At 38.9% G+C, this 23,622-nt stretch overlaps 2 protein-coding genes across 5 annotated transcripts; one reads left to right on the forward strand and one right to left on the reverse strand.

The window, feature by feature from the left end:
• Nucleotides 1–525: 525 nt before the first annotated feature.
• UTP15 (UTP15 small subunit processome component) lies at nucleotides 526–10,578 on the reverse strand. Its single transcript, XM_074856294.1, has 12 exons — nucleotides 10,249–10,578; nucleotides 9,652–9,744; nucleotides 9,383–9,567; nucleotides 8,105–8,283; nucleotides 7,169–7,294; nucleotides 6,430–6,565; nucleotides 5,217–5,301; nucleotides 2,833–2,982; nucleotides 2,544–2,645; nucleotides 2,207–2,340; nucleotides 1,636–1,694; nucleotides 526–1,183 (listed from the first exon to the last, which is right to left on the reverse strand). Exons 1-12 carry the CDS (start codon nucleotides 10,336–10,338, stop codon nucleotides 960–962), a joined length of 1,563 nt encoding a protein of 520 aa, XP_074712395.1. The 5' UTR covers nucleotides 10,339–10,578; the 3' UTR covers nucleotides 526–959.
• A 60-nt stretch (nucleotides 10,579–10,638) lies between these two features.
• ANKRA2 (ankyrin repeat family A member 2) lies at nucleotides 10,639–22,246 on the forward strand. Of its 4 annotated transcripts, none has more exons than XM_074855792.1 (9): nucleotides 10,639–10,701; nucleotides 11,433–11,830; nucleotides 13,849–14,007; nucleotides 16,325–16,390; nucleotides 17,465–17,562; nucleotides 17,735–17,860; nucleotides 18,239–18,305; nucleotides 18,396–18,476; nucleotides 19,479–22,246. In XM_074855792.1, the coding sequence occupies exons 2-9, from the start codon at nucleotides 11,530–11,532 to the stop codon at nucleotides 19,532–19,534; spliced, it is 954 nt and encodes a 317-aa protein (XP_074711893.1). In that variant the 5' UTR covers nucleotides 10,639–10,701; nucleotides 11,433–11,529; the 3' UTR covers nucleotides 19,535–22,246. The 4 variants fall into 4 exon arrangements, with proteins under 4 accessions (XP_074711893.1, XP_074711895.1, XP_074711894.1 ...); XM_074855794.1 differs by having other exon boundaries at nucleotides 10,640–10,701; nucleotides 11,439–11,830; XM_074855793.1 differs by lacking the exon at nucleotides 10,639–10,701 and adding an exon at nucleotides 10,714–10,956.
• The last annotated feature ends 1,376 nt before the right edge of the window (nucleotides 22,247–23,622 follow it).

The raw sequence follows: 23,622 nt of genomic DNA on the forward strand, positions 1-23,622 counted from the left end.
AGAAATTCATATTATATCTGAAATAAATTCCAGGCCTGGCGAAAAATCCAAGTCACAGAAAACAGGTTAAGGACAAAAGTTCTACCCTACTGTCACCCTACATGTGTTGAGCAGCCTTTGGCACACCCATTTTTCCAAAGCATACCATCCTTCTCCAACAGTGCTTGAAGTTAAATAAACAGTTACCGCAGCACTCAAATATATACTGATAACAACGTAGACACAAATTGCATCTACTGTACATTGAAAGTGATAATTACACAAAATTGAGTTCTTTTACTTAACTGAGGATATTCTCACTCATGTGCATTTACTTACTCATTACATTAATTTTAATTAATTTCCCTTTAGAAGTAAGAATTGTAATTCATTAAGGTATATGCACTATTTAAAAAATGAAACTAACAAATTTTTCAATATACGTAAGGGTGCACTTGTTTTCTTGAGTGATTTTGCTGTTTCCTATGACTTCATGGAAGTCTGAAATGGAGATGAAGCAGGGAGAGAAAACACAACGTAGTCAAGTTTTGTCAAATGCATATGGGGTTTTATTCCTATGTCCGGTTACATTACATGGGATATCAACTTTAAATAAGGACAATGACACATCAAAATTGAACAGGGTGCAATTATTTTCTCATAAATGAAAATTGCTGACTGTTTCTCTAAATCAAATGATGACTTAGTAATGAATGAATAAAACATTCTTTGAAAGTTACGTAAGTTTGGAATAAAACTTTAAAATTCAATTGCTTGAAAAATATTGCATGGAAAATCTTGAAAACATCCTTCTTTCTCTGCCTTCAGTAATTCAGCCTATTCAGAAACACAGTTTGGAAGACAGAACATCAGCATAGAGGGGCTTATTTTGAAAGTCGCTATTATAAAAAGTTACTAGAACAGGTCATGTATTTCAAGTTCACATTATTTTTGTGACAATTTGTTGTGATGGTTATCAGTCAGTTATTCATATTTGTTTCAATAGTCTCTGTAAGACCATTACTTCTGTTCTCTTCTAGGTAAGTAGCTCTTTTCTTAGTAAAAGTAGCAAACAGTGCATCCATCATTCCTAAAACTTCTAGGAGTTCTTCCTGATAGTCAATCTCCTTTCCTATGGCTTCCTGAAGTCTCAAGAATTGTCTATCAACAATCGCTGACTGCCCAACCACAGGCTGATAAATGTCTGTAAAGAAAAAAGTTACTTCAGAATCCACACATCTATAAAAATGTGAAAATTGTATTAGCTGGTTAGAGATGCATTTAAGGAGTCTGACACAAGTCCAACATTGTGGACAAGTAAGACAACTTTAACGGTGTTCTGAAAATAGTCTTAATTATTGATATGTATTCACAGTAAAAGTCAAACTAACAGAAACAGAAGTTTTTACAACCTCAAATACTATTTTTACCTCACTGGAGAAGCAGAATTCACTTGTACTACGTAAGTATAGAAACATGAAGTATCAAGGGTATTTAGAGACCATGAGAAGCTTCCTGCAGTAAGTGCAAATCAGATACTGGCTGTGGTCAAAGTTATCTGGCCATAAAGGTTTTGTTTCTTTAAAATGTAGCACTTTTTACCTTCTTTCCAAACTAGCTATATGGCTTTCAGAATCTTTTTTGTATTGTACTTACCAGTGATGATATCTGCAACAGTCACCAGTACAGAAGTAAATCTAGGCTCAATCACACGCCTGCAAAATTAGAAGACATCCCAATTTTACTGCTTTTGCCAACTGCACTCCTTTTCCCACCAACAAGAAGCTTTCTCATGCAGGCGTACAGACAATTTTTTCTTCATGAAGAGACGTCACAGAACAGCAGTCACAGATGCAAGTCAAAAAAAAGCTACATATGTGGTATTTACCCTCCTCCTTTCAGTAAGGCAGTGGGGGTTGCAGGACTGGCAAAAGCCTCGGGTACATGAAGACACGAGTTTCATTGAGGAGACAGAAAATAATAGACTAAGGGTAGAATGTCTGGCAAAGAAGTAAAATATACTCTCTCATACTATCAGCAAAATTGTTTTGTGCTAACAGGTAAACTATTTCAGTACTATCCCAGACCTTGATATCAGCAAGCAGAAGACATGTGAGATTTCAAGAGTACCAGTGTTCCACCCACGATCTGTTGAGACTCTATGGCAAAAGCTACTAAGAAATACACATCTCAAAATAGTCAGAGAGAACTCAGGTTAAAGTAATACCTTGCCACAAAGGTAAGAAGGAGATTCACTTGCTTCTCATCTCGGCCTGCAAGTGCACTCCTCAGCGTTCCTCTGCGATGTAGTTCCTGCATGACTGCAACTGTAACTTCAGGACTATAAAGCCTAATGGGTGGCTGGACATAAATAAGAAGAGTTTAGTACCAAAGCAACATCTTTACACACAAAACAGGGCTGATACCAGCAAAACCAAAACAGAACTCACACAAGTTTAATTTCTTTCTAGTTATACACTAAAATAAAATCAGTTTGACATACAGAAAAAATCCACGTCAGATGACAGCACACAACTCTGACAAGACAAAAACCAATGCCTTACCTCCAGTACAGCATCAAGGGCCTTGGAAGACTGAAAGCTCTTCAGCAGCTTGTCGTATTTCCTCAAAACACGTTTTACAGGTTTACTGACACAGAAATCTTCCTAGAATTGAAAGACAAGTTTGGAATAAGACAGACACACACACAATGGATTAGATGTATTACTATGAACAAGCTTATATGTCTTTGTATCTTCCCTCCCCTCCTTTTCTTCAACATAGCACGCTCAAAAAAAAAAAAAAAAAAGTTTTGACGTGTGCTTCAGTATACATTTCCTCACCGCCCTATACCTGTTTTGGCATGTAAGTTCTTCCTTTCACATAGGTTCTATATGCTGGTTGTCTCTTCTTTTGAGACTTGACTTTCCTTTCTTCAGGTTTTCTGTGTTTAACATTTAGTACTCCATTGGTCATGCCTATGACTATGGTTTCATCTTCAGGCTGAAAAGAAGAAATCACAGTTAGGAACCTAGTGTTTTATTTGATGATGCATGCTCTACAATGCAGATTTTTAAATTTTTGTGCTTCATGATAAGGCTCTAATTGCAGTATCACAGAACAGCTTGTTGGAAGGCACCTCAAATACCTGTTCAAAACAGAGACAGATTCAAAGTTATGATTGTTAAGCAACATCACCCATGTAATAAACCTCTGACAAATACCTAGAGGGACTGCAGCCTGAGTAGCGAAGCAAGTTCAAATATGCATTAACATCCTTCTGCAAGTATAATCTATGACAGAATTTGTTTTTTTCAACGGTGTACAACTGCTTTTGGCTATTACATGCCACACAGCAGACATAAACACCATGAAAGCTATCATGGAATAGCAGGATTTTGAGAAAAAAGTGAAAGTTGTTCAAAATACCAGTCACTGGTATAAATTTCACCTACATAACACAGGTTACGTGTATTTGATGCTAAAGGTTTTAATTTTAAATGGTGCACATGAGAAAAACACTTCATAAATAAATAGTGAGTTCTGACCTGTTACTATTAACAGATAATTCTATGAAAACATTAAACATTAGCTCAATGCTCAACTTCTGGTAAGAATTAAAAAAAAGTAAATAAAAAGTGTTAGGAATTACTACAAAAGAAATAAAAACTAGAAAGTCATATCACTGTAAAAATCCATTGTTTACCCAAATCTTAAATCCTATGTGAGTCATTCTCAAAAAACAACAGAAGATTCAGAATAAAAGAATCAAAAAACTCCAAAGAGAATCAAAGATTGGCTTGATTTGAGACAGAATTCTTCAGCATGGGAAAAAAAGACAAGTGAGAAGGGATAAGATAAAAGCCTACAGAATTAGGTCAGGTATGGATAGAGATCAGCTGGTCAATGTCTCATTTAGGGGCATCAAATGAATCTAATAAAGGTTCAGATGGAATAAAAGGAGGCAATTCTTCATACAACAAGTAGCAGAAATGTTGAACTCCTTGTCAAGGATCTAGTGAAGGTTAGAAGTTTGTCCAAACTCAAGCAAAGACTGAGCAGATTTATGTAAGATAAATTATTTGACTTACACAGAAACTACACTCTGATGAGCCAATTTCTCATCTGAAAATGAGTTTGGAAGAATATCAGAAACTTATCATATACATTTGCCCTGTTTTTCATTTGTATGAATCTACTTATGGCTATAGTTGGAAGCAGCATCTGGAATTAGACCAGCCTTAGTTTTGACCCAGTAGAGCCAGTCTTATGTTCTAATATGACCATTTAAAATTCAAGTGGTTTAGTCAATAGGAAACAAAAGACTGTGTTTCAAAAGATATATACACAGCTCTAGAGATGCCAAACTACAGGTACTGCACATTTTGCAGCTGCTGTAGAGCCTTAAAGCGTATGGGTTTTGGTTTTTTTGTTCTGTCCTCTTCACCTCAAGCAAAATAATTCAACTCATTTAGCTCTAGGTCCCTAGAGAACAAGGTAGGCAATGAAGGGAAGATACCCCTTCAACACACACTTTCCTTAGGTTCCAGAAGAGCAGGACAATAGTAAAGTAGTGAAGGTAGTAAAGATCCCTCACAGTCCCTTTTACATGTCCTTCAGAGGTGATATGATTAAAAAGTGGTGCTAGCCTCCAAATTTCTGGCCAGCGGGTCACTTTCCATTGGAACTCAAATGTTTCAGAGAAATTAGAGTCTTTGTTTTCTGTTTCTGAGACAGTAAGATACATGCCTTGGCAAACAAGTTTGTGCTCATACTTCATGCCCTCTCCCCTTTTCTTCCTCAGAACAACCTGACACCAACCACTTTTAAGACCAGTTCACTCTATTTTAAATTTCCCAACAAATGAACTACTTTTTTTCTTTTATCACTGCCAGACAAGAGGACTTACAAGGTTCCTGGAAGGCAAAAGATGAGTACAATTTTCTTAAAGTCAAAAGACTTCCCTTCTAAACTGAATACTTTCCCTATGATATATACCGTCCTTGAAAAACACACAATTTTGTAGAGATCTAATCAGGTAACATCTGGCATCTGAATGTATTATGTTTAAAACCTCCTAATCCATTTTTAACTCAGAAGAAATATATTCAGTCATGCTACTTTGCATGTACAGCATTCTCCTGAAACCCAATAGCAATGAAAGCAAAACCAAATTATTCAGTGACTTAAAAGGTATCAGTAATTAACTTGCCTAGAAAGATTTGTAATGTACTTACCGACAATGCAAGACTAAGGATGGATGTTGCATAGTTAAAGCTGTGGACTACTTTGTAGGAAGTGGTACTGTAAATCTTCACATGCCTATACAGAAGAGTAATGATTAAAGCCTTATTAGTAATGCCTCATTGTAGACGCTTTACAGGAATTTCATCACTCTCAACTTCTATAGATCATTTATGGAAACTGAGTATTTATACAAAGCGTTCTTCAGACTACTGACCTTCTTAGTTATTACCTCGTCTGCAACAGAAAAGTTCCATTAAAAGATACACAAAAGTCAAAAAAGGATTACCCTTATCCAAAAAAGATTAAAATGGGGCCAGAAAAGAAGAAGAAATTGAACGTAGATGTACTGACTATCCAACTTTAGCAATGCTTATTAGGAAACACTAAGACAGCATTTTTTCAAATTTGTTCTTAAATTTTAAATGTGAGATCTATTGACAATTTCTGGAAGTAAAACCATAGATATTCTTGTATCTGATGGCTCTTTAATGATTTGGTTGAAGGTAGGACATATTTAACAAATGGGAAAACAAAACATTATCTTACAAGAAGTATGAACTTTAGTGTTGCAAGCACTGAAAATAGCTGCACAGCTAGTGTGATCCTTCAGCTTATGCTCTGTAATCATAAAGCCTGAGGAAGCCTAGGAAGTACAGGAGGGAGGGAGGAAGAAAACAGACCACTGTCATTTCAGACCACTTCATATTTCTAACATCTCAGAGACAACAGAATGAGTACTAGTACTCAACAACTTGACCCAAACAAACAAACAAAAAAAGCAAGTAGGACGTATTTCACCTGTGCACCTTGGGTACAAAAAGCAACAGCACAGGCTCTTTAAAGGTGAATACTAATAAGCTTTCAGTTATTTAAACTATATTAAAGTAAATTTAAGAACAGCTACTTTACAGAGACTGCAAAGGTCAGTTCAGAGATTCAGAAAAATGAATGCTTATTCAGAAATTCCCCATAAGTGTTCCCAAACAGCACATACAACCCGTACTGACATTCAGGCTAATAAGAGGGAAAGGTTAACGTATATCACAGTATGTACCTTGGCCCCAAGACATGTTTTCAAGTAAGTTATATCTCTAACAGTTAAAAGTGTTTAAGCCCCAAAACCACACACTGATGTGTAATAACTTTCAAAGGAAAAAAGTCCTAAAGAATTTAAATCACAATAAATCCACAAAGTATACTAACCTGTCCAGGGATCCTGACAATAACCTTTGTCCAGAGCTGTTCAGGCATAAACAAGTTACAGTTTTGTGGTGATTTTTAAGTGAAACTAGTAATTGTCCACCTTTTAGTACATCCCAAACTTTGACATAGCGACCTCCTGTGAGAAGGAAGCACACAAAACAGTTTGACATACATACACATTTACACTTCTCTGGGAAGTTTTCACAGAGTGATACAGTGCCTCCTTCATAACACAAGAGTTTTCTGTACCTACTCACCATCCCCATCCATTATGACTATCTCCTGGGACAAGACACGTTACAAGCCTGCTCTTTTTTAGGCCATTCTGTAGGCACAGATGAATGATTTAACATACTCCTTACAAAAAAAAATATAGATACCACTGGGTTACAGGACTTCTGATGCAATGGCAAGAAGAGACTAAAAAATCATGACATCGTTAAGAAAAAGATACAGTCACATCTTTTCAAAATTTCTTAAGTATGTTCACTCCTTCACTTTAGCACTGGGCTAATTAAAGTCTGTATCTTGTCATTCAATTTTTTTCTTTGACCATCTACAAGAAAATCAAATCAGAAGACAAAAAGACCCCTACTTCTCATCCTCCAGATCTTTGAGAAATCCAGCTGTTGCATCACTCACCACTTCATTACCAAATGAAAACACCACACAAGAAAGAAGCAGCTGAAGTATTTCTCAAATTAAGGCCACAGAAAAGAAATTTGATTTTATTAAGTACCTGCAGATACTAGAAGCCCACCAGAAGGGAACAGAAGCACACTCTCCACAGGATGGCCATGTTCTATTGTCATGACACTACTTTTTCTTCGTGCATCAAACAGTTTCACAGTGTGATCATAGGAACCTACAAACATAACCATAAATAGTTTCAGTTTCATAATTTCAATTATTTCAGGAATTAAACCAGCAACATCTTACAATCTATAAAGAGGCTCCTGCCAAACAGGAACAGTTTTAAACCATAAACTTGGAACACCTTGTGGTTTACCTTGATTAATTTACAGCCTTCAGGCAACGTAAGTCTTCTAATTCTAATTCGTGTCAGGCCTTAAAAGTAATTTAAGTCTTAATTTTATTTCCCTTCCATTAATCAAGTGTATTTATAACAATAAATATCAGGCAACCTGATGAAAACTTGTCTGCTGTACCTCCTGAAGTACAGAATACTATTTTTTTCATAGCAATTTACCACAAATTAATAGAAAGCTACTGCTAGGAAAACCAAAAGCAACTGGTTTCAAATAACTCCTCAGGCAACCTTTCATTTTTGAGTCTGCCAGTTTGGGGCTGTACAAACTACAATGGAACTAGTGTTCTCCTCCAGAAACCTGATAAAACACTTTAGTCAATCCCAACTAAAGGATACATTCACAGGATTTTCTCTTTAAAAGGCCAGTCAGAACAGTCCCATTAACTCTAACAGGCTAAAGCAGAAAGATGTTAAAAATCAATTTGCTCAAGAGTTTTCCTACAAACATCACTGTCAAGCTTAAAAAGCAAGCAAGAAGGAAACAACAAAGTAGGCACTGAGTAGGAAGACAGATCCTCCATGTTTAAAATATAATAAACAAGATCCTACTGTATCAAAAAATATCTGTCTGAACTTTTCTTCAACTCAATCCAAAAGAAACATATAAGAAAAATAAAATCAAACCTGTTATAAAGACATCTGCATTCACTTTACTTGCACAGCCGCATCTCACATAGTCATTATGTTCACTGTATGAGACGATTTCTGTAGCACTTGGAATATCCCACAAATTTGATGAATAATCATCAGCACCAGAAAATATTCGGTATTTATCAGACAGGAAGCCCACTACATGAACAGGTCTAGAAACCAAAGTCCACAATATCCCAAGTTAAAACATACTTGTTTCCAGAAGAATTAGTCTGTATGAAGAGCTTATTAAACTATTCACTCTAACTTAAAAGTGAAAAGTGTTTACTGTTGGAAGTTACAAAGCCTCATTTTTGAAGTTAAAAACACTTTAGTTTTTATATTTCCAGCCAGAAAAGGGCCATGCTGACAGATGCTTACCTAAGCACTGACATAATCTGCTTTAAAGGTTTTTTTCTGCATTCGTTACTTAGAGGTCTGTGTACTAGCAGAGTCATTTAGAAAAAGTTTATGAGTGAATTTTAAGTACAACTGGATTGGACACTCTTCTTGACCTTTAAAATCACTATTTAAATTTGTATTACCATTGTAACATCCCAACAGAGAACAACTTTGACAAAAAACACGCATACCCTAAATCTTATTACAGTTAACCTACTGGTTAGGACATAAGGTAATACCCGATCTACAAACACAGACCTCAAAGACAAACACTCTCAAGGCCTGCCTGTGTCCTTTCCAGTGAAAGGGGGCTTGCTGTTGTTGTTCTAGGTAGATACAACACATATTGGGTCTTCCACAGAACAGCAATCTGCTTAAACTACACATTATCATTGTTTTCTCCTCACCTGTACATCAGAACTCCTATTCTAACTTCTTTCCCCACCCCAACCCCATCATCATGCACTTTTTCTGTTATATTTTTAAGGGATTCCTGATCTTCCTGGCATTATTTCTTCACTGGGTTTGTTTAGTCACTTTTTAGAACTCTTTTCCTGACAACATCAAATAAAATGTGCTTATCAGTGCCATGTAGTCACAAGACTACGTCTACACACCATATTAATAAGACACCTACCTGAATTAGAAAATATATTTATTCTTACATGTACCCAATTCATATCTAGAATTTTTTTTTAAAAAATCACTCCAATTTTGAATTCAATTAAAAAAAAATCTACTTTTCAGTAAGATCTACATGAAACAGTTGCAAGCAACATAATCAGTATTATTCAGATCCTCAGCAACATGCAAAACAGACATGTTAATACACCAAACAAGCTTACGCACACAAATTAAAAACTGTCTTACTTAGCATGACCATCAAATTGTCTCAGTGGTGCTCTTCCGCTAACGTCAAAGAGGCGAATGCTACCTTCCTCACTGCCAGCAACAAGCAGATTGCCATCATCTCTGTATGTGGCACCATAAGCAGCATCTTTGAAGCGAGAAAACGTTTTGATTGGTTCCTGAGAGTAACGGCCATAAATGTGGATCTAGCAAAACGAGAAGATATTAAGTTTGCTTGTATGATACCAAATGAAAGACAAGAACATAAAAACCTCAGAAAAGCCACTTACCCTTGAGGAGGCTGTGACAGCATAGTTATATGGAGAAACTGGGGAGAAGTCAATTTTATTTACTGCTCCAAATTCCTTTATCTGAACAGGCGTCTGAAACAATTTCGATAAAGATAATTAAATACGCATAAGCACACCACCAAAGATGAAAAAGCAAAACAAAACCTATTCTTCTTACAGAGAGCTCAAAACTCCATTTAGAACCAAATCATTTTTTAAATACAATCCTGTTGTTTCTCTTCTGCCGGGCTACTTCTGCTCATAGAATTTTTTTCCAATTCACGCATTAAAACCGATTACGTGTTTTGAGGAAAAAAAACCAACCTTATTCACTCACGCGTGTTTCAAAATACTATTGATTAGTCGCACGAAAGCTGTAAAAAAAAAAATATTCTAGGACGACAACTACGTCTGTCGGGCCAGTTTGGGGTGCAGGTCCCCCCTAGGAAGCCGTTTAATAGGTTTCTGGACGGTATCAAGGAACCGCTTCTCACCGAAAGCCGCAAGAGCTGGCAGAACAAGCACGAACTGGAGCGCGGACCCCACGCCGCCCGTCACAGGCCCCAGGGCCCCGCGCCGCGAACCGCTGCCTCCTACCTTGTAACCCCGCCAGTACAGCGTGTCCTGCGTGATCCTCTCCCCGAGCTTGGGGAACGCCTGAACCACCACCGGCTTGTAGGTGGCCATGCCTGACCAGGAGCGGGGGACGCCAGGGGGGTCGAAGGCCTCCGCGACGCCTCCTCAGCGAGCGGTGGCCGCCGCCGAATCGCGCTCCCGCCTGCCGGCCCAGCCAGCCGGGTGGCCCTGCCGGGAGGAGCTCGGGGAGGGCCGGGTCGAACCGATCCACGCTGCCTCAGGGGGCGAGGGCCGCGCTGCGCCCCTCCGTCCCGGCCATCATGGTGAGCCCCACGCCTGCCTCGAGGAGAGTCACAGACCTCGTGGGAGAAGGACGTCATCAACAGGCGACTCTCCCTAGCCAGTCGCCACCGCGGCGGGGCGGCACGGCGTCACTTCCCCCTCTCGGTACGCGACCGAAGCGGCGGTGCTCAGGTGAGGCGTGGCCGCCGGAGCGGGGCCACGGGCCCGCTCTGCCGAAGGGCTTCCCGGGCGGCGGGCGCTCCGCGGCCTCCGTAGAGGCCGTCGTTGCCGGCCGCCTTCGGGCCTTCCGTCCCGGAGCCGGCGGTCTGTAGCGCGGGGGGAGGACCCCAGCAGTGCCCGGAGCTGTCAGGCCGCACTGCTTGCCAGGCGCTGCTGCGGAGCCCGCTCTGACGTGAGGCTTCTCGTGGTGCTGTCAAACAAGCCCCGGTATCGTGGGATGTTTTACTGTCGTCGGTGTAAAAAGGATTTGTCGTTTTCCTACGTGTATGGTGGAAGCCATTTGTTTTACTCAGGTTATGAAAAGATATAAAGGGACATAAAATCACTTTAACTTTTCATTCAGGTCTAATGTTTTTATGAAATAATCTTTTCCTTATAGCTTGTTCCTGTCTTGGTATAAATGTGGTTGGTTGTGGTGGGTTTTTTGTTGCAACCAGACTAATATTCTGAAATGTCACTTAGACGCCAGCTGGCTTCATTATGGAATTTGGCTTAAATATCCATGTGACAAAATTTAAACAGAGGATTTAGTCAATAGCTTGTGACAGCAGTGAGGTTGGTATTTCACCAGTTTTGATGTGATTACGAAAACCAAATGCCGTAAGCTTAAATGAAACCAAGTTTGGTATATTTTTATGCATTACTTCACCAGAATGCTGTTAACCTATGTTACATGTGTTCAGTTGCAGGTTGTTCAGACATCGAGATCTCTTTAGATACAGCTTGGTTGGCTGGAACTGGCTAGAAACTATGAAGAAACCTTTTGCATAAGACTTTTACATGACTGAGGCCATGGCATCTTCAACAAACTTAGATGTTGGGGCCCAGTTAATTGTGGAAGAATGTACCACTAGCTACAGCCTTCCACCCATGCCGGACATTAAAGTGGAGCATCAGCTTGACTCTAGCACAGAGGAAGGCCCAGCTCAGAATGTCGCCATGGGAATGAAATTCATTTTGCCCAATAGATTTGATATGAATGTCTGCTCACGATTTGTGAAATCCTTGAATGAGGAGGACAGTAAAAATATTCAAGACCAAGTTAACTCTGACCTTGAAGTGGCATCTGTCTTATTTAAAGGTTGAACCTTGTACAAATTGTTACGTGTGGACTGTGTCATCGTGTTAAGCTGTTATGTTTTTTTAAAAAAGCCTCTGCCTTATATGTGTGTTAATCAGTGATAGTTTTCTAAGATTTGTTCCCCTAACATTTTTATTATATGCTTAATGGATTCTTAGTGTAAAATTAATTTCCCCAAAGGTTATTTTTTAAATCATATTCTTAATATTTTTTAGATAAAAAAGTAGTGACACAAAAAGTCTCTAATATAATTTAGTAAGAGCTGATGCTGATTATGAAAACAAGTTTACTTCCTTTGTGGAACATGTCCTACAACATGCTACACATTGTTGAATAATGTATGTATCTTCACAAAACACTACTGAAGGCACCACGTGATCATTTCGGCTTCATTAGCTTTCTGCCGCACATTTTAGCTTTTTACTAGTACAATGACAGAATAACATAGATCATGTGGTTGACTGTTTTATCGGTATGACTGTACAAAGCCTGTAGTTGTTGTAGGGACTGGCTTGGCAATTTATCTTCACACTACTTGAAAGCAAATGTTGCTCCAATTGTGGATCCCTGCAGCTAATCTCTAGCCGTTGCTGGCTGAGCATATCGATGGAGAACAGAATTAGGATTACATCTGTTTCTCCTTAACCATTGTGGTTTCCAGCACTCACTGTCATATTTCAGACTGTTACTGATGTATCATTTCATGACGTTGAATTTGACATATTTCCTGTAACAAACACACACACCTATTGTGGATTTTGATGGTTTCTCTGATTTGTATTGTTTGGCTGCAGTTCAGCTATTGTAATTTTCAAACTTTTTTAATTTGCAGGCTATAAGTGGTTACTAGTGGAGCTGCAGATGTGAACAGCAAATTTAGATCCATCAGCAATAGGGTTGTTTTTCTTAGGTAATATTTGTGAACTCCTTAGAAGTAGTCCTGTGGATCCAGGGACTACAGGTCAAAAATCCTTGGTAGGTCTCTTAATTTGATCAAGTCAGCTGTAGCTATTTGAGTGACAAACAAAATGTAATTTAATTTTCATCCTGTTACCCTCTACTTTTCATTCTTTCCCCAGAGTTGCACTTGGGTTCATGATCATATGATCATGAAGTTCTCGATGATGTGAATTCAGTATGCATGTTAATTAGCTTGCAGTTGTTAATTACTAGTGCACACTGGTGTCAAATCAATTTAGCCAATAATGGAGTTTAATCCTTCCGTATGTCTTTCCAGTATTTAATCAGTTAGCATCTTAAAAGTTACTTGGTTTCTCAGCTACTTCTCAAAACCAAAAGCTAGTTTTAAGAATTAGAAGCCAAGGTAACTGACATACTCTGTAATAATATGCCATTAGATTCTAACAGAAAGCTAGAAAAATTAGTACAAATGAACACAGCAGCACTGAATGACTTCTTGAATTCTAAGTGATGGCCTCTGTTGCATTTTATGTAAATTAGTGTGGAATATCACTCTTCCTGCTAGGTAAATATTCATAATGCAGTTACAGTTTTATCCAATGGGAGTGGAAGAAGTCCTGGTGAAGAAAATTAATGAAGGCCATCTTCACCCGTGCAGTGGACTGGTTAGGGAGTAGGCAAAGGGATAAGCTGAGCAGTTACCTCATTGCATGGCTGTCCAGAGCCGCATCATGTCATTGCGCTGGAGAGTGTTAGTAAGGGTATGACAGGCTTAGTGGAGCCATCCTACTTAATAAATCCATGCCAGGCATGTTGAAAATCTAGACAAAGACTTACCTCATTTAGAAACCTGACTTGTCTCTGGGTGACATTACACCAATAATGAACGTGTGGGGTAGGATCATTGTTTTATGCTAGAAATGAATACAACCCTTTATTCAACTTACACAGTAGAAGTACATGTCACAAAGCTTACTTAACATGGGTTTTAAAGACCTTGTGATACTGGTGCTTTCTAGTTTGACTTAAAATTTGTGGCTTGCTTTCAATGCTCTTACTAGTACTAAAATCCTGTCTGTTTTCTCTGTTCGTTGTAGCTGAATGCAACATCCACACTTCTCCTTCCCCTGGTATCCAAGTAAGACATGTTTATACTCCATCAACTACTAAGCATTTCTCACCAATAAAACAATCAACTACCCTAACTAACAAACACAGGGGAAACGAAGTCTCTACAACACCTCTGCTTGTAAACTGTAAGTATCCTACTGCCTTATTGTTAATAATAATTTTTTTTAACTGCATGTTAGATGCTTGACAGATTTTTCCGATTTTTTCTTTGGTGTTGTAATGAACTTTAATATAGGAAGACAACATTGAGATAGTCTTGTCTAATTTCACATGGTTCCAACCATAAAATAGTAATCCACCTGAATACATGACTGAAGCATGTTTTCTGGAAAGGATCCAATTCTTGACTTAAAAAATAATAGGTAAAAATTTTTCTGATCCTTTCTAAGCTTTAAGTTAATGTGCTTCATATACTTGTTTTTAGAATGTTGTGGTTTGAGCCCAGAGGGCAACTGAGCACCACACAGCTGCTCACTCACCCCTTCCCCCCCAGTGCTGGAAGAAGAGAAATTAATCAAAAGGCTCAGGAATGAAGATAAGGATAGGGAGGGGGTCGCTCGCCCATAAGGTCACAGACAAAAGACAGGCTCATTAGGCCACAAAAAAAAAAAGACAAAATGAGACAGTGAGAAGCATTACCACGTCTTAAAAACACCTCCCCCCACCCCTCCCTTCTTTCTAGGCTCAGTTTTGTTCCCGATATTTCTACCTCCTTCCCCAGTGGCTCAGGGGCAGGGAATGGGGGGTGCAGTCAGTCCCGCTGCTTCTTCCTGCAAGGAGGGTGGAGAAGGACTCTTCTGCATTCTTCCCCCTGCTCCACATGGTGTCTCTCTCAGGAGAGACAGTCCTTCACAAACTCTCCCCACCGTGAGTCCTCCCCACAGGATGCATTCTTCTCGACATGCTCCGGCATTGGTCACCTCCACATGTTGCAGTCCTACCAGTGCCAAACTACAACAGTGGGGGCTGCTTCTTGCCACAGAGTCTCGGGGTCTTCCACAGGCGAATCTCTGCTCCTCCAGTGACCTCCATGGGTGACAGGGAGGGGTGGCCCTGCCCTCTCACCATGGGATACAGGGAGGTTTTCTGCTCCAGCACACCTCTGCCCCTTCTTCTGCCTTCCTTCCACTGACCTTGGTGTTCACATCAGTGTCCTTGTAACTCGTCCCCCAACCCCTCTCAGGTTCCCCTTCTTACATACATTATCACAAAGGGCCAGCCAGTGTTGCTAATTGTCTCAGCCTTGGCCAGAGGCATGTCCAACTTGGAGCCAGCAGAGCTTAGGGCCACTGCTGTAGCCCCCTCCCCTGCTACCAAAAACCCTGCACAAACCCAGCACACAGAACTTGTGCATCTTGTAATATTTATTAAAATTAGATGATTGGTGAGTGCTACAGACTACTGCAAATGCCATGATTGTCATGGATCTTGAAAGTCAAGAAGGCAGTATTATTTATGGGGTTTTGTTATTCTTAATTGTCAAGCATTTTCTTTATAAATTAATTATCTGCAATTTACTTCATCTGTAAATAATTTTGTTTATAAATTATAGGTCCAGTGTTTAAAAAAAAGCCCGCTTGCATGGGAAGAATTAATCTGGAGCTGCAACAAAGGCCTTCAAATAAAACACGCAGTCTTTCTGAAAGAAAAAAATCAAAATTTCATGTAGTGAATAGGAAGAGGGCAGTGAACATTTACATATTATGTAATCATTAACTTATTTTGTTATTACATAATGTGGAAAATTTATTATATATTCCCTCCTGAGGGACCTGCTTCAAGTTGTAATTATCAATACCACGCACCTGTTCAGAGTTCACTGTGGGATCAGAGATTTTTTTCTTCATAATATCTTAAGAATTATTCTGCTTATAATGCTTGGTACTTTTTATTAAAAATTTTTAGAAAACCCACAGTCTTTTGTTTCCCCTGTAGATGTCATGTTGTGTATAGTTGTGTAACGTCTAACCTGTTCAACATTGTAGTGAGTGAGTCATGCTATGGGCTTTATTGAACAGCATGACAGGTCTCCTGATGGCATGTGATCTCTTAGATGTCATTTTAAACTATACAGCCTTAATTTATCAAATGACGCTTATTTTCATTTGATAAACATTCTTAATGTGATCTTGGGTTGCTGACGCAGCAGCAGAGAAGAGAGCATGTTGCCTTGTAAAGAGTCAGTGTAGGAAGTATCTTTGTTTTCTAGTATAACTTATACATTGGTTAAAAAATTACCTAAGCCTATGAAACTCTTTGGAAACTTTTCAGTTTTTAAGATAGTGATTCCAGTTCAGAGTATGAGCTAGAACCTTATACTCTGAATCTACACAAATCCAAGTTCTGTACTGCTCAGGCCAATGGATATGTTATGCCCAGCTCCAAATAAAGCAGAACGAAAATTGGTGTATGTAACACATACTTCTGCTTCCCTTTCTGCAGCTTTATCAGTTCACCAGCTGGCTGCTCAGGGAGAAATGTTATATCTGGCCACGCGTATTGAACAAGGTGAGATAGAGGGAGGTTAAATACCTTCCTTTCAAACTTGGGACATTTATACCCTGTTATGCTTGACTTCTTCCCCAAAGTTGTATTTAAAAAAATCCTAACTTCTGGTACAAATTGAAGGACATATATGTTAGTAATTTAAGCCATGCCTCAAACCTGCAATGTAATAGTGCTACTCATTCTGAGTTGTGTAATAGTCTTCAGTGTGACATTTATGTGTCCATAATACATATAAAAATTTCAACTCTACGTAACATATTGAATTGAGTACCATTAATAGTATATTCTTATTGTACTATTAGTAATCAGCCATGCTTTCAGTGCATCTTTGTTGATATGTTTACTGGAAAGCAGTAATGAGTTGCCGAGTCTATATACTTTGTAATGAGCTATGTATATGGAAGGCACATCAGTTCTGGAGTGTCAGTAGCAATTAAAAATGCATATTATGCTGCTATGATAAGGGGATTTTTTAAGTACTTACAATATTAAAAGAAAATTCCAAAATTCTATTTCAGTCAACCAATTGTTAAAAAAAGTTCTTCCTTCTTGCAGCTGCACTAGAAGTAGACCTTAATTGTTTCCACAAAACATCCTATTGATTACATGAACTTGGGGAGAATGGAGTTATATTATCTATATTGCTTTACAGGCTAATTCTTTACAAGATTGTGTGGCTTACGCTATTGAAAAAAAAAACACTTTCTACAGTATAATACAGAATATACCTCTTTATTTTTCAAGCAGTCTTTCTCTTCTTTCCAAAGATAAAGCTCAGATTACAGACAACTTTTAACATTTCTGAGTAAAAACAGAGCTTGATTTCTAGAGCTTAAAAAAATAAATAAACCCAAATCTTAAATTTTACTGGTTTTTACAGGTTTTTTCTTTCTTGGACAAAGATATTTGTGCCACAATTGGAATAGAATTTTGTTTTTAAATTTAAGATAAGAATGACTTTTAGGACACACTGGTACCTCAGTCCATTCACCATGGATACATTAACGCATTTCACCATCTCATATAGTGTATTAGTGAAAGGGATTACTAAATTGCATATTTTTCTTTAAACAGAAAATGTAATCAATCATAAGGATGAAGAAGGATTCACCCCTCTGATGTGGGCTGCAGCTCATGGGCAGATAGCAGTAGTGGAATTTCTCCTCCAGAATGTAAGAAAAAAAACCCACTTCATTTTAAATTTACTTACTTTTTAGTTCAATTTGCCTTCCTAAGTTTGTCAATGCTGCTATACACTTAAAAGTTTTAAAGTTAAGTTCTGTGTAAAGCCTCACACTAAAAAAAAGCAGGGTTAATTTGATTTTTTTTTTATTATTATTTCAGGGTGCAGATCCTCAGATTTTGGGGAAGGGGCGAGAAAGTGCCCTCTCACTGGCTTGCAGTAAAGGATACACAGATATTGTCAAAATGCTGCTCGACTGTGGAGTTGATGTCAATGAGTATGACTGGGTAGGACTCTAGCTTGAATTTATGTCAGAGTTTGCTTTGAAATTTCAAAGAGGGTACAGCGCTGGCTTGTGTTTGAAAATTGTTCTGTGTCTTCTGAAATACCTGAGAGTTTCAAAATTTCCATAGGGTTAAGAGAGGTTGACCCTGCTAGTTCTAACTTCTTGGTAAAAAGAGAATGAGACTAATGCTGAATCCTTGTAGAGGAGTGAACTTACAGTCTAAACAGTAGACAAAAAAAGATGGAAGTTGTGAAGAACCAAAACAGAACCTCAGTTTTATAAAACCTGTGAAGTTTTTTGCTGATACTGGTGTGTTAAGGAATTATGATTGCAGACTGCTCAATCATTAAGTGTCTAAGGCTTTTCTCTGCTTTTGCAGAATGGAGGCACACCTCTGCTATATGCAGTACATGGGAACCATGTGAAATGTGTAAAAATTCTCCTTGGTAAGCAGACTGTCCAAACTGAATTATCAGTAATAATGTACTATCGGTTCTCATTGTCAGAAACAGAGTTTCTTTTCCTGTTTTACATAGAAAGTGGTGCTGATCCAACTATTGAAACAGATGCTGGCTATAATTCCATGGATTTGGCTGTAGCCCTGGGCTATCGGAGTGGTAAGTATTGCAAATGTAAATCCTTTTATTTTTATTTTTACTGCTCTGTGTTTATGTAACTGCTGTAATGACCTAGCAGAGGTTTTGCAGCTGTAAGAATATCCCTATCCTACAAGTCTTAATACACCTAAATGTATCAGCCCAAAATGGGTGTGAGTTTCCGTCCCTGTCTCAGAAAGCCAGGTACCTAGTAAGAAGATGCTGCTGACCTGAATCTGCACCTGTGGACACAAATAATGGTGTGTAAGGACTGATGCAGCCATGATCCAGACAAGGGGAGCTGAGCTGCTCCCCCACCCTGTACAAAGGAGTGTCTGTTACACTCTCCCTGGTGCTCTGTTGATTGACATGATGTGATGTAGTTTGCAGAACCTTCTTCCCCTGTCAGACTAGCTTTAGCTCTAGTTTATCTTGGAGGCAGACAGTAGTAGTGCCAGAATCTGTGAATTAGGCTACCTTACCTGGTTCTGGAAAACAGGCAAAGAAGGGACTCCATTCTTTTTCCCTCATGCTGCCTTCATTTTGAAAGCTGTGAAATGTCTGCCATTACAGAAATGAACTGAATCCAAAAATAAGCCCAGCACTGAACATGTAGCTTCTCCAAGCAGAGCGCTGTGCTTATGGGGGGAGCCAGCAACTTCACAGATGTCTAGATGTAGGACTACCTCAAGAGTTCAAGTAGTTTCTAATAAATGTTTTTGCCTACTTTCCATATAGGCTTAAAAATTTACTTTCCATATGCTATCTGCCTATTCAAACCAGAGAGCAGATCATCACCTTCAAAACCATCATGTGCCTTACTGGGTGTATTGTTTTTGCATTCTGAGGTTTTTATTTTCTGAAGGGATGCAAACTCTCTTCCCAAAGTGAATTTATTCATGTCTGATTTTTATTAAATGATTGTACAGGACAAGCTGGCATCTGCCAGGAAAAAATAGTACAACCCTAAAAATGTGAAAAAACATTGAACATTGATTAACCTGATTTTTTTCTCTGCTTTAGTTCAACAGGTTATTGAGTCTCATTTATTAAAGCTACTTCAAAATATCAAGGAATAATGGTTCGCTGTTCTGCAGGTGTCAGTTCTTGGCTTGGAGATTTGAACTGCTTTTTAGCCCTGTAATCAGTGACAAGGATTGGTTGTTCTGTAGTTTTACCTCAGTTCAACTATTTCCTGGTTTTAGTTAAGCTTTTTAATATTCTTTCTCTTCTTTCATTGTTGTTCATAGAAATATGCAATGTCACCCTTTTCTTAAATGTATTTTATATAACTTTAGAAGAAAAAGTCAGTTGTCATGCATGAAAAACTTTGTAAATAAAACCAGTTTTGACCATCTAAATGTTTACACTGAGTGCAGTGGGTGGCACTATGCCAAGTGTCCTACTTCATCACATCACTGATAAATATTCACAGGAAGACATTTGTTTAGGTACTGTGATATATCACCCTAGAAGATGGATGTTTTTACTGTTAATAATATCAAAATGTGCACTATGTGTGATTGTTTTAAAGATCCTTGGTTAATATTACAGTGTCAGCTTTTGGCTTTGTCCAATTTTTAAGAAGTTGGTAAAAAATTGAGGGACATTGATGGTGGTAGTTTAATTCCTACCTGATTTCTTTCCACCTGCTTCTTCCTTCCTGTTGCAGTCCTGGAACAACTAGGCCAGAGTGTCCTAGGTAGAAGTGTCTCTGGTAGAAGGAAGCCTAATTGCAAGTGCAGAATTCCTAGCTCCTAAATATCATCCCTGCAGTGGCTGAAAGCAGATGTCAGCTGCATGGGAGGAGAAGCCAGAGCCTACTGCATTACAGCCTTCTTCAGTCAAAGTGTCGTCCTTTGGATTATAGAATCACATAGTATCTCGAGTTGGAAGGCACCCATAAGGATCATTGAGTCCAACTCCCTGCTCCTTACAGGACTACCTAAAACTAAACTATATGATTAAGAGTGTTGTCCAGATGCTCCTTGAACTCTGACAGGTTTCATGTCATGAGCACTTCCCTGGGGAGCCAGTTCCAGTGACTGACCACCCTCTCAGCGAAGAACCTTTTCCTCATGTCCAGTCTGAACTTCCCCTGACACAGCTTCATTTCATTTCCTTGTGCCCTCACTGGTCACCAGAGAGAGATCAGCACCTCCCCTTCCGCTGCCCCCCTTGAGGAAGTTGTAGGCTGCAATGGGGTCACTCCTCAGACTTCTCCAAGCTGAACAAGGCAAGCGACCTCAGCCACTCCTTAGAAAACTTGCCCTTGAGTTCTTTCACCATCTTGGTCACCCTCCTCTGGACACACTCTAACAGTTTGATGTCCTCATATTGAGGCACCCACATCCGTACACTACTTGAGGTGGGGCCACACCAGTGCAGTGTAGAGGGGGACAGTCACCTCCCTCAACTGCCTGGCTATGCTGCTGTGCTTGATGCACTCCAGGACACTGTTGGCCCTTTTGGCTGCCAGGGCACACTGCTGACTCATATTCAACTTGCCATCAACCCAAACCTCCACATCTCTTTCTGCAGGGCTGCTCTCCAGCCTCTTGTCCCCCAATCTGAGGGGATGTCCCAGTGTATCTGTTTATAGTTAGAACAGCAATTATGATTTTGAAAACAGTTGAGAAATCAAGGCAATGTTAACCGATTCTGGGACCCTGCACTTTATCAAAACTACATTGAGTGATGGAACATGTGATATTTTTGCAGAAATAATAGATAAGTTTTTGAAAGAGACTTCTCGGAAGCCTTTCCCCTGACAGTACATACGGACCCCCCATGTGGTGTTCACGTGTTGCCATAGGCATTTCTCCATTGTGTCCACTAGAGGTCTGGCAGCTATTCACATACACACCCCCCCCTCGTCACTGCCTTTCTTCCACAGTCCATAGTGAGCTTATCTCCCATTTGGTCCACCTGGAGTTCGCAAGATGTGAGTGGACCCAGGTAAATTAGTATATTCCTCATATAGTCTCTACCATATTTAATCTTTCTATTTGAAAATTATTCCATACACAAAGGAAATCAGTACTTAAAAGTATATGCACTGTGATCCTGACCAAAGGTACTAGAAGGCTGGGGAGTAACCCAACTGAGTTCTTTGAGTAAGAGCCAGAGAAATAATAAATTCAAAATGATAACTTTGTTATTTCAGAATGACTCAGTATACAATACTGGAAAATGTAGAAAAAACCTACATGGACTAAACCTGAATTTCTGGCCAAATTTCTCCCTGACTGTGTACTGAAAACTGTGGTATACAGGTGTAAACCAGATCAGAATTAACCTCTGAAAGGTTGATTGTGTGAGAGCTAGTCCAGAGATCCATTTCTTTCATGCAGCTGAAATCTGAAATGGAATGAACCTTAAGGGAAATGAAGCAAGAAAATGTAACTGATATTGCAAGTGTTGGTGAAATCCTTGCTGCATTTAAGTGAGTATTATCTGTCTCCCAGGCTTTGACACTTATATTTTTATGTAGATTTTACACCAGTTTTACTGTATCATGCATGATTAAATCAGATGAAAGAAACAGTAAATCTGACATGCCTTGGAAGCAAGAGAAGGAAACTGTAATCAAAATCTAGAATAATATATCTTATTGTAAGAATGTCTTATTGTAAGTAATTTTAAAATAACATGAAGTGGCAATTAGTGTAAAGTTGCACATTAGAAATACTGAGATTTAATGGCCTTTGTAAAAACAAATGTTAAACTTCCATGTTTGTTGAAAAGCAATGCAAATAAAATGCAAACTGTGTTTTCTTGAAATATCATAACCTGAGCCATTTCTGGTTAATTTTTAAGACATCTTATATATAGACATGCTATATAAGTATACATAAGGAACAGAATTTCCTTTTTCTGTATTATTTGTGTTATAGGAAAGCACTTATTCTAAATGATGAACCTTCAATATCTGCTTTGTATTTTGTCTTGAACTTCAGTCAGCTTTGAGTTAATATATAGGAAAAAAACTATTGCTTGAAAATATATCCTAGAAAAACACATTTTTTTATTATATGAGAATATATTAAAATAGAAGAATGTAGATTAAGACAGCAAAATGTAAAATTTCTTCCAACTTTTTTCTGTAGAATTTCAAGCAGTTGTCAGTCATCACCACACATACCACAAAAGTGAGTACAAAGGTGAAGATGGTCACCTTTCAGAGGCCATTTCCTGCATTAAGAGCCCTTTCTATATAGCATAATTTTATGCTGCTAAGGCAATGAACACAGAATTCAAGTTTTCTGCAGCTCTTGTGAGGGCTGTTGTGGTGGTAAAACTTTCCCCTCTCCTCCTGGGCTGCTCAGTGTGATCCCCCCTCCTGGGCCATACACCAACCCAAGATGGATTGCAAAAGGCAGCGGACCAGAGCGTTAAGGCCCTCCCTTAACGTACCTGGCTCCTGCTTCCCCTATCTCTTGGGAATGGTAATGACAATCAATCACCTCCTGACAGCCTGGTACAGGGGTCATGGCCCAACAGGAGTGATACCAGAACTTCAAAATCTAACAAGTTCTGGGCCTGCGCAGCTGGTGGAAGTACCAGAGTATTTCCTCATCAGAGTTGAGCTGAAATGGAAAATTACCTGATAAAAGTCAGTTATCTCGGACCCTATAAACAGCGACCCTAAGCGAGACCCTTTGAGCTCTCCTGGATCACAACAGGCTGCGACCAGCACCTCCCCTGAGCTTCTCAAAGTCTGAAGATTGTCTACCCACAAAGCTGACAGAAGGCCAGGGTGAAGTCAGACTTCTTGATTCTCAGTTATCGCCTGTTGAGAAATACTGGTGCATTGTATTTACTCCAAACTCAGGAAAAGGGAAATTTTAACTATAGGCTAGCCTCTTCCATCCACCTCTCTACCTATCTATGTGTTTAACTACGCACATTTGCCTTCACAAGTGTGGATGTCTAAATATTTCACTGGGTCCAAATATTTCTGTTTCTCTGTGTGTATACTTTGTGCTTATACATATGTATGTATATATTTTGAATTAGGGTATCTTCTAGTAAGTTAGTGTGAATCTTGTCATTCTTGAATCTGTAATTAAGTTGCTGTTTTAATTATAACACTCTACAAAATCACCTTGTGAATCTTTAAATTGGTCAGTCATTAAGTGCTGCTAAAATTCAACCTTTTGATCCA

Source organism: Strix uralensis, chromosome Z (genome assembly GCF_047716275.1).
Source record: "Strix uralensis isolate ZFMK-TIS-50842 chromosome Z, bStrUra1, whole genome shotgun sequence".
Taxonomy (NCBI): Eukaryota; Metazoa; Chordata; class Aves; order Strigiformes; family Strigidae; genus Strix; species Strix uralensis.